This window comes from Saccostrea cucullata, unplaced genomic scaffold, assembly GCF_032062105.1.
Source record: "Saccostrea cucullata isolate Sc308-1 unplaced genomic scaffold, CSIRO_AGI_Scuc_v1 ctg13170, whole genome shotgun sequence".
NCBI classification, from domain to species: Eukaryota; Metazoa; Mollusca; class Bivalvia; order Ostreida; family Ostreidae; genus Saccostrea; species Saccostrea cuccullata.
The window spans coordinates 1-10,863 of record NW_026940687.1 but is presented as its reverse complement, the minus strand read 5'-3'; the positions used below and the strand labels follow the sequence as shown (position 1 = coordinate 10,863).

The 10,863-nt window shown below is 34.6% G+C and overlaps 1 protein-coding gene across 2 annotated transcripts; it reads right to left on the bottom strand.

Moving 5' to 3' along the window:
* Positions 1-2,797: 2,797 nt before the first annotated feature.
* On the bottom strand, positions 2,798-9,337 carry LOC134256005 (uncharacterized). 2 transcript variants are annotated; one of them, XM_062738601.1, is made up of 17 exons: positions 9,267-9,337; positions 8,802-8,983; positions 8,065-8,570; positions 7,743-7,854; positions 7,285-7,459; positions 6,877-6,937; positions 6,542-6,677; positions 6,201-6,389; positions 5,823-5,951; positions 5,590-5,663; positions 5,399-5,492; positions 5,251-5,312; positions 5,044-5,170; positions 4,713-4,846; positions 4,339-4,509; positions 3,989-4,111; positions 2,798-3,907 (listed from the first exon to the last, which is right to left on the bottom strand). In XM_062738601.1, the coding sequence occupies exons 2-17, from the start codon at positions 8,971-8,973 to the stop codon at positions 3,752-3,754; spliced, it is 2,421 nt and encodes an 806-aa protein (XP_062594585.1). In that variant the 5' UTR covers positions 8,974-8,983; positions 9,267-9,337; the 3' UTR covers positions 2,798-3,751. The 2 variants fall into 2 exon arrangements, with proteins under 2 accessions (XP_062594585.1, XP_062594586.1); XM_062738602.1 differs by having other exon boundaries at positions 8,802-8,980; positions 9,267-9,314.
* Positions 9,338-10,863: the final 1,526 nt, after the last annotated feature.

Here is a 10,863-nt window from a genome sequence, read left to right as displayed (position 1 = left end):
AGAATTATGTATTTAGTGTAGTCTACTTGTGTGCCAAGTTAAATTGAAATCAGACCAAAACTGTAGGAGTACAAGCATTTTGAAAGAATTTCACAGAAATTTATATTTTTAAACCACGGCAACACCGTTCATAAAAATAAAAAACCGATACACAGAATTATGTATCTTAGTGTAGTCTACTTGTGTGCCAAGTTATATTGAAATAAACCCAAAACTGTAGGAGGAGTAGCATTTTGAAAGAATTTCACAGAAATTTCTATTTTTAGTAACCACAGCAACAACGTTCATCGAAATCAAAAACCGATACACAGAATTATGTATCTTTTTTAGTCTACTTGTGTGCCAAGTTATACTGAAATCAAAAAAAACTGTAGGAGAAGTAGCATTTTGAAAGAATTTCACAGAAATTTCTATTTTTAGTAACCACGGCAACACCGTTCATCGAAATCAAAAACCGATACACAGAATTATGTATCTTAGTGTAGTCTACTTGTGTGCCAAGTTATATTGAAATCAGACCAAAACTGTAGGAGGAGTAGCATTTTGAAAAATTGTTTACAGACGGACAGACAGACAGACGGACTATCGCATCAGCTCTTCTGGTCTCTTATTATAAATTATACAGTCAAAACGCCATAGCGCCCCACTGATTAAGGACCCACTGTCACATGTGACCGTAAAAATTCCCCCAACGTTTCCCCCAATATTCTACCTGTATTAAACGACCACCTGTCTAATGCGACCAACACCGTGATTTTCCTGACCATTTTTAGTCATTCCTAGCAATTTTACCTGAATTTAACGACTACATAATTTCCGATTCCTACTTTCGATTTCGGTCGAGCATGCTTTTTTTTCGGTTCAAAACAACTACAGACACGTTTTTACTTCATTTAATAATTATATAATGCAAGTTTTACGAATAAAACAACATTTTAAAATGAATATTTTACTTACACTTTGATATTTATTGAATAAACATAAAAATCTAAAGCATAAACATCACGTTTTTTTGTCCAGTGATCGAGCGCCATTTTGAAAATAGACGTACATTGTACGAGGTCGATCCCGATATCATTTCATGCTATAAGTGCCAAATGGACATTCAGCTTTAAAACCTGTCTGTTTAACTTTAATTAACAAGTAACAAAATCATTGATGTTTATTTAAGTGCATTGTGTCACCAATGGGTATGTAAACACACACTAGCTAGCACCCACACCATGTGATAATTAAAGTGATTTAATTAAATCACAAACAGGCAATTAGACATGGTAGTTCAGTAATGAAAAAAAATTAACTAGTTTTATTATGAAAATCATTTCCAAAGTTATATTGATTTGAAATTTTTACTAAAGTCTGTTCCTAGTTTATGGTCTTGGGGCCTGGATAAAACTTACAATGAAATTAATTATATGAGAGAAGTTATTAACTGCTTTTGTTCGAACACTGTGGAATCATCCTTGTTCATTAGCACCTATGTTGATAGATTTTGTGGGTTGTCCTCTCCCACAAACTTGTATTTCCAGGAAATGGAATATCTTGATTGCTTAGCAACATTGATGGATGTCCATAAATATGATCCCATAGTGTCTTCCATAAGATAATCCTTAACATTTGTCAATTTATTCAAGGTCTCACTCTTATCACCTTATCTTTCAGATAAGGTGTACATCAATATGGCTGAATGTGGCTATTCTTCCTCCTAGAAAATTGTTTACTCCTAGGTAAAGGGTTGCAAACTATTAATTTGCTTGATTATGATGATTATCTTGCCTTTCTCAATAAAGATGAAATACTGTAAACCATCTTTTATTCGCAAGGACTTTATTTCAAGATTTACCGGGAGTAAACTGGTTTGCGAGGATTAATTTTTGTGATCAAACCTTTTTTGGATCTGTTGTTAATAGACACAGAGCTTTTAAGGACTGGTTTGCGGCGAGAAATATTCGCAATGACGAGGCACTCGCAAACTTCGCGAAAATTTCTAGCAAGCGAATAAAAGTTGGTTTACAGTAAATAGATCGACCTCGTTCTTTGATGCAGATAATCCATTAAGACAAGAGCTACAGAACTAACTCTTTGGTAAAGATTTGGACAAGCAAACCAGATTCAAAAATACCCCGGTAATTTAAACTTCCAAGTGTTACCCAAAGCAAGCAACAATAAAGTGTAAATCAAACTAATTTTTTTATACAATACATGAATTTGCATTGCTGGTTTGCTTGTCCAAATACTCAATCAGAGTTAAAGTTCTGCAGTTAAAACCTCCGTGAACATTTCTCCCTTACATATAAGAAAGCAAATTCTATTGGATGAGACATAAATACACAATATTTAAAGAAAGTTGGGGGGTTTCCAGTTAAGATCCTTACCTGACTACAAGATTACTACAACTTCAACTTTTTAAATAATTTATTCTTAAATATTAAAAACTTGTGTTACAAATCCACCTATCACAGACAAACACATGCAATGTATAAACAGTATAAATGGTGTTCAATTAATAAGAATTCTTGTATATTTGTAGACTTGAAAACAAAATAAATTGAAAAAAATTATTTAAAAAAATCATAACAAATTTAAATACAGGTAACTTCTGACAACTGCACCTTATGGTGTTAAATCTGATATACATGTAAACCCGAGGTAATTTTCACATTGTGATGTATGTAAATACTGTTTAATACATCGTAATGTCACAATGATGGGATCTTGTTGAACCATAGCCATGTGACAGTTTATTTGATTGTTAAAGATAATAAGAAAAGATGTAAGAAAAGTAATTAAAAAAAACAGTTCAAAAAGTGTTAAATTCAGGGTCTCATAATTATCACACTTGAAAATATATTTGAACATACTTGTTTTATTAAAGCATGAGTACTGTTAATTAATTACAATTTCACAGGGTCCTAAATTTTCAGAATCCAATCCATAGGTAGGAAATATCTGGGGTTGCCAGTGTATGTCTTAAATCACTTAAGTAGGCTGTGACAATTTTGACCTTGAAGAATAGGAAAATTATATCCCATGTAAAAAATGTTTTATCTAGGGTAAACACACACCCTTCATTTTGTCATTTGGTGTAAATGTACAATTCTTATAATGTCTCTTTCTTTAAGTACATATCCTTGTATTTTTACAAAACCTTGTAAAATAATACAATTAAAATGCCATAATTAAAGAAGCAAATATAAAACAAACATGAAAAACATATCACACATTACAAGCATGTTTCTAGTGCACTTGCTGATCATCTAGATATGTGACATAAAATGCACAATTAGACACCAGTTATTTCAAAAAAGTCACACAATCAAAACACAAAAAATGTTTCATGTATTCTAAATACATGTAAATCAATCTGAATCTCATAAAACAACCTCTGTTTAAATTCTATATTTTAAAACTTACCGGTATATAAAAATGAAACTTTTGTAAACATAGACATCTACTGTAAATTTACTAATTTTTGTGGGGGTTTAATTTTCATGGTAGTCAAGGTAAGAAGAGACCCACAAATTTATGCCCACCACGAAATGCAATTTTTCACATTCATTTCTACTGAACAACTCTTCAACCACGAAATCAAATCCCCATAAACCAATATATTTCCTTCAAACCACGAAAATTGGACCCCTCAAAATTTGTGATTTCACAGTATGTCAGCTACTGCTTGTGAATACAAAAACATAAATTTTAATGAAATATTGACATCCAGATTGAATGATTAATTAACTTGAGTGATAAATCAACTAGAGTCAGCTTCCTCTTCCCCATGTAAAGCCTGGTTAAAAGATCCGGCCGTTAACTGACGTAACACCAGTCTCTTATACACTCCATTCTTAGCCAGAAGTTCATCGTGAGTCCCCATTTCTGATATTTCTCCTTTGTCTATCACAACAACCTGTAATAAAAGTTTTTTTCAGCAAGCATTCTGAGAGTTCTGGTGTAAAATGCATGTTCAATATCAATGTCGCTAACAAACCTTGGATGCGTTCCTGACTGTGGACAGGCGGTGAGCTATGACGATGACCGTTCTGCCTTTCATGGCTCGGTCCACTGCCTCCTGAACCAAGTGTTCACTCTCAGCATCCAGGGCACTCGTAGCCTACAATACCATATATAGTTCACATTTAATTCACCTGTCTCTTGCTCTGAAATATTCTATTACAAAGTTTTTTTTCAGAAGTTCAAAATATTTCAGTTCTGAAATATTTGGGATATTTCATCATTTTCTGTCCTTAAGGCCACTGTCTAGAGATGAGATTTTTACAGTTTACATGCAATTCTATTTCAAGCAATCAAACCAAGTTTTGTTACATGATTTTATCTCACCTCGTCTAGTAAGAGGAGAACAGGGTCCATAATAAGAGCCCTTGCGATGGCAATCCTCTGTTTCTGTCCCCCTGACAGCCGTACTCCTCTCTCCCCCACCAAAGTATTGTACCCGTCCTCAAACGTCGAGATAAACTCATGTGCATTGGCCTGCTTAGCTACAGTCTCTATCTGCAATAACAAGAAACTAAATCAAGGAGAACTCCTAGCTACAAATTTACACCATTATATAAGTACACACATGGATGCATGCACAACATTCAATCAAGTTTTGTTTTAAAACTTAAACCATCAAATAGATTACTGGATTTTAACTTTAACACTTACATTTTAATATGAATTTCACAAATAAAACTTTAATTGTAAGAAATAACCTCTTGATCTGTTGCCGTACATCCGTAAGCAATGTTTTCCTTGATGGAGGAAGCAAAGAGAGTCGGTTCTTGACTGACCATGGAGACTTTCTTACGGAACCATTGAGGATCTAATGTCTTCAGGTCCACATCACCTAATCAACATTCATACAGGAATTTAGTAAAAGGATCTGCTCAGTCAATATATGAAAATTTTTGCCCATCATGTTTGCGTAGATATAGAAATAGACGTCTACGACTTACATTTCTCAGTCTATCTGTTAATCAGATACATTTCAAATAGGCAAAATGTTTAACCATGTATCTGCATTGAAACAGAGGTAAAACTCACCTAACAGTATTCTGCCAGAGTCAGGGTCATAGAATCTCTCTATAAGGTTTACTATGGTAGACTTCCCCCCTCCACTGGGTCCCACTAGTGCCACCATCTCACCAGGCTCCACACTGAATGTAATGCCCTGAAAATCAACACATCATACTGACTGCTCTTAATAAAACATTAATCCAAATGTTAATCTTAATATTGTAGCTTTATTACCTTTAAAACTTTCGTTTCGGGCCTTGAAGGATAGGTGAAATAAACATTTTGGAATTCAACACCTGAAATAAAAAGAAAGAGTGGCTCTCAATTATCATTTGAGACAGAAGAAGTTATGGTTACGGTTTAACACTACGTAGGTACATACGTCCGTTCATATGATACAGGACTTCTCCGTTCTCTGTGGGTACATCAGGCACTCGGTCCAGCAAGTCAAAGATCCGTATGGAGGCCCCTACTGCCTGTAATAATCACCAAGTCAACAATAATAAACAATTTCTCTTTATTTAGGTGTAGATGCTAATTGTCAATGAAATTCCCCATACAATAATGTCATACCTGCATAAAATCCCCATAGAGAGCTGACATCAAGGCAAACGCCATGGCAACTTGTAAAGTATACAACAGAAAAGCTGCAAAAGTTAAATGGTGCAAATCATTTTCAATCATATCTGTTCAAAGAGGATCCTACACAAGTCTTAAAATCTGGATTTCTTATAGACCTTAAAAAGTAAATTTATAGAAGTAGAGTAATAATATAAGTACAGATTAACAAGTACTAACAGACTTACAGGTAAGTACACCTGGTGTAAGGCCTGTATGTTCTCCGTGTGTGTTGTCATACACCAGTTTTCCACCATACCACAGAACCATAGCTATCGCACCATAGGCTAGAATACCAACTATACCCTCAAACGCACCTGAAATGCACAAATACAGTCATGAACAGTTACACGACTAATTGCAGTGATTTTTTAAAAAAACAATTACATTGTATATTTACAAGTATTTATGTATTTACTTATTTTTCATGTGATTTTCATTGAGTGACCCTGTTTTTATCTATATACATGTAGTACATGTTATAAAGATAACTTTTTTACCAATAACAAATTGTTACTTGTCATGACTAAAATTTTGTTACAAATTGATGGTTCTAGACTATTTACCATAAGCTACAGCCAGCTTCTTCCCAACTTTGTAGCTCTTCTCCACCTCCTCACTGTATAAGCTGTACGCCTTGGATTCCCCGGCGAAGGATCGGACCGTTCTGATGCTGGAGATGTTCTCCTCAGCCAGAGTACCAGCATCAGCCAAACGATCCTGGAACTTCTGTCTCATGTTCTTCACAAACTTCCCTTAAAGTGGCAATGTAACATGTCTTAAATACTGACAATTACAATTAAAGCTGATAGAAGACATCTTGTGTAAGCCCTGTCAGGAAACAGGTGGGACATATAGTATAATTGTATTAAAACAATCACTATAATTTATGACTTTCGGTACTTACCATATTGCACAGCTACAATAGAAACAACAGGAACCACGGCCAGTAGTACACCAGTGAGAGCCGCATTCAGATAAAACATTAGAATGAGAGATCCCACCATCTGTAGTGTGTAGCGTACCAGCATAGACACATTCACCTGTCAATCAAAAATACATTTTAACATCTGTAGTGTGTACCTTACCAGACTACTTTATACACCCTTTAGTCCACTTTCCAATTTGTTTATATACCGATATGTAAATATGTTTAAATTATAGAAAATAAATTGTAAATATTTTAAGATTTCACAACAAGTATGTATCAGTCACAGTATTTGAGTATTGTTTCGCACTTACAGTGGCTGCATTCTGTACAACCTGTGTATCTGATGCCAGTCTGTTACAGAGCTCACCTGTCCTGTTAATATCAAACATGAACTGACTGTTAGTTAAAGAAGTACAATATACACGTAAATACATAAATTTTATTTTTGCACTTTTAAATACAGTAAAACTTGTTTATAATGAACACAGTATTGTGAATTTACGGTTATAGCTAAGTTATCTCGGATCCTCAAATAATAAATTTAAGAAATTCCTTATACAGATATAACAAATTACCCATATGGCAAAGTTATTTCATAGGTCCCAATGACTTGGTTATAACAGAGTTTTACTGTATTGCTGTAATTTGGGAGTTCTTGTCTTTTTTGTGAAAATTTAACTTCATACAGACAGACAGACTGTGTCCCTTTATACATATACCTGTTGGTATCAAAGAAGGCCACGTCTTGCTGGATGATGTGATCAAACAAATGTTTCCTCAGTCTAGCCACCAACCTCTGTCCCGCCAGAGTGAAAAGCCAGGCCCGAATCACCGCAAAGATGGCATACAGAACGTAAATCAACACCAGGACCACCACAGTGTTTGTAAGCTCATCTACAAAATAAACTACTGTATATATATCTGTCAATGAATACATATTTAATAACGTATCAGTCAACAAATACGGCACAAGAATTCCTTCACCACAGACACAGATGTGATAAAGTTTGTAATCACTTACAAAACAAGAGAATTATCATATAATTCATATTGTTTTCTTCAGATTACTTTTTTTGAACACTCCCAATATATACCACTTATAATTTATTACAGAATTAAATGATCATCAATGTTCTCTTTAACTTTTGAAATCATCTATAACATAAAATCAACATACCCATGCTTTTTTGAGCCGCATCTACCACTGCACCAAAGAAGAGAGGAGCTGCGGTTTGAGCCCCACTAGAGACCAGCAATCCAAGGGACCCTCCAAGGAGAATCCCCCACTCCTGTTAAAGTCAGACAAGAAGTTAAATTAAAAATGACTTTTACTGTTAAAGTCACATAAAATGGTAAAATACAGAAAAATTACACATCAACTTTTACTGATAATTCAACAATACTTTTGAGACTGTTGAACAACTCAGTGTTAATTTATCAGAGTGTCTGGTATCTAATATACAGAGATGAACAAATCTGATATTAATTCTAGAACTCACTGGTTTAGCGAGTAACACCAATCTTTTGATATCCACCTTCTTTTTGACGGGTTTTCCTTCCTTGTCGATTTCCTGACCTTTATCATTATATCTGTGTAAAATCCTCACAATCTTCAACCGTCTCATCGCACGATCACTGAATAAACTAAGTATAAACTCCAAAACACTGAAAGACACTGATGATATGACTAAAACATTGTACGTTACATGCATTGTAACATAATGTCCATCATTCAATATACAGTTCAAAATCATTCCTCCCTTTACCAAGGTGAATATGAGAGATACTAGGAAAAACAATTTTAAAGCAGTCTTTAAACCAAAACACAGTGTGTGTAGACTCCGATCATATGGACTGTGTATCTGTTCATAAGATTTATTCTCAAGAATTGGTAATACTGTCACAATTATTACTGTCTTCAGGCCAACTAAAAGGGCCAAGTCAAATACTGACTCCGTGAAATGAAAGTCTGTTATATTGTCCACAAAGTACTTGGTGTGACCACCTACAAAATTGAAAAATATAATGCCATATACATGTAAATTACACTGAAATCAGTTTTTCAATTTTATTAATTTTAAGGCACTAAAATGACCATAATATTAATATGCAATGCTATTGTAACGGAAGAGGAGAAAAATGCAGCAGACCAGGCCCATGCAGGTTCGAATCCCTGTCTGCTGCATTTTTCTCCTCTCCTGTTCCACAATTATTCATAAATGATAAATAAGTTTACCTGTCAACCACATAATACATGACAGGATTCCGTCAATAATAACGAGACTGATGAAGACGTTGGTGTATCTAAGTACAGGTAACGTGTATCTGTGTTTCCCTAGCAATGCTTTATCCTCGTCATTCTCCTCCATCTCGGAAACACTATTCACTGTACCGTTCACTTTGGCCATGGCTCTTCTTCTGTAACAATCAATTCGACAATATCATAATCATTTGGCAGGAAAGAAGTATTCATGCAGACAAGTTACACCTATATTAATGCTAACTTCGTAACAATTCTTTTTTCTTCAACCCAATCGCTTCTGTCGCGACAAACCCAGGATTTAGAACATTGCAGTGCGTCTGTACGCTTACGCAATCACACGTGAATATCGGGTACAAAACTTGCTGTTCATTCATATTCTCATAAAATATTGTACAAGAAGATATTAAATTATATTTAATATTAGATTACATTCCTTACCATGCACTCCTCCCTAAAAGTATCCTAGATAAAATCAAAATCAATGCATCTAGACCTGTCTGAATCTCAATCTTTGCGTCTGCTATTGATCGATCAATGTCACAATAACGCTTTATTTTTTTTTTTGCGGTATCATAGTATGGAGGAGCGTTTGTGCCATTCGTAAGAAAAAAAGTAGTTAAATCCAGGACATCATGACGAAAACGTGGATAACACAGAAATAAATAGATGCATGCCCGTGGTACTGAGAGATGGAGGGGTGCCCTTTTTGCCACTTTGTCAGGCATGCAGAGATCAACGGATATTTTTTTTTCGAAAAGGGGGGGGGGGCACTCAAATTAAATGACTCGGGATTAAAAAATTCTGTGAATAGGGCAGAATAGAACAAACATTTAGAAATCTCTGCAGAGATTTGACTGTATAATAGGAGTAAGTCACATTCCCCTGCTTTACTTGAGCAGGTAGTCAAAATTAGTATAAAGGAAATATATAATTATTTAATGGTATGAATTAAACATGTTCAGTAAGTATATTCCATCGATAAGTTGTATTTACAAAGATAGCATTAATCAGTTAATCATAACATGAACGAGCGTAGGATTGACACTTCTACGTTTAAACTGAATTGGTGAAATACTTGTAACATCAACTTATAAATCTGTCAGTAGCTTGCCCGGTTTAAAACATAGGTTCTTGTGGAAAGGACCCCCCTCCCGAAATTCAACCCCGGGGCTAGTCGGACATTTTTATCCTCAAAACTCAAAAATTATTTTTGGGTTTTTACGATTTTTTCCCTATTTTACACATGATGAAGTGTAATAAATATAATTTGTGAAAAAATGTCCAACTAGCCCAGGGTTGAATGTCGGGAGGGGGGTCCTGTCCACAAGCACCTGTGGTTTAAAAGTTGACCGTTTTTAGAGCATGTTCTTGATATATGTAATCAGTTGCAAGACATTTTCACCGTATGCAAGTGCTACTGGAATATTTCTACATATGATAGAAGAAGTTGGTAGAAAAGCTGAAGTCACCCCTTTTGTTTACAGTTATATACTGCTTAGTTATTAGCTGCTCATTATATAGTCTGTAGACAATAAAGCATCCGAATATAAAACAAATGTTGAAGACCTCCCAGTGTCTTTATTTTTGAGTTCAGTTGGATATATCAAGTTCTTTAAAAAAAATTATATTGAAGGCCACAGGAAGAGGCGCCCCTTTCCTTATGAAGAAGTCGTTTTTTAAATAAATTTTGCTTCTGGTCATAAGAATATAAAAGTAGGTCGGCTATTGAATGGGTACAATTAGTGCCCCTCGAAATTTAATCATACTGTCGAAATTAAAACATACTGTTCACAGATATCATAGATGAAAAATCTAAATGAAACATCAACTTCAGGGGACTTTTATGCAGAATCAGGATGATTTTGAACAAATAAGTTTAGATGACCAAGCATATAAATTAAAACTAAGTTTAAAAAGGGGCCATTTTTAATGAGAAAGATGTGGACTATGTCAAATTAAAGGCCTGCTCCTTATATATCGTCAGGATAATTTGTATTATGCACAGATAATTCATGCATTGATGCTATTAATGCTT

Excerpts from the sequence above, each read along its gene's own strand:
- LOC134256005 (XM_062738601.1), bottom strand. The coding sequence starts at position 8,973 with ATGGCCAAAGTGAACGGTACAGTGAATAGTGTTTCCGAGATGGAGGAG. Across the intron at positions 6,938-7,284 it reads GCCTTCTTTGATACCAACAG|GACAGGTGAGCTCTGTAACA; the intron begins GTATATGTATAA and ends TGATATTAACAG. Across the intron at positions 4,112-4,338 it reads TTCTCCTCTTACTAGACGAG|GCTACGAGTGCCCTGGATGC; the intron begins GTGAGATAAAAT and ends ATGGTATTGTAG.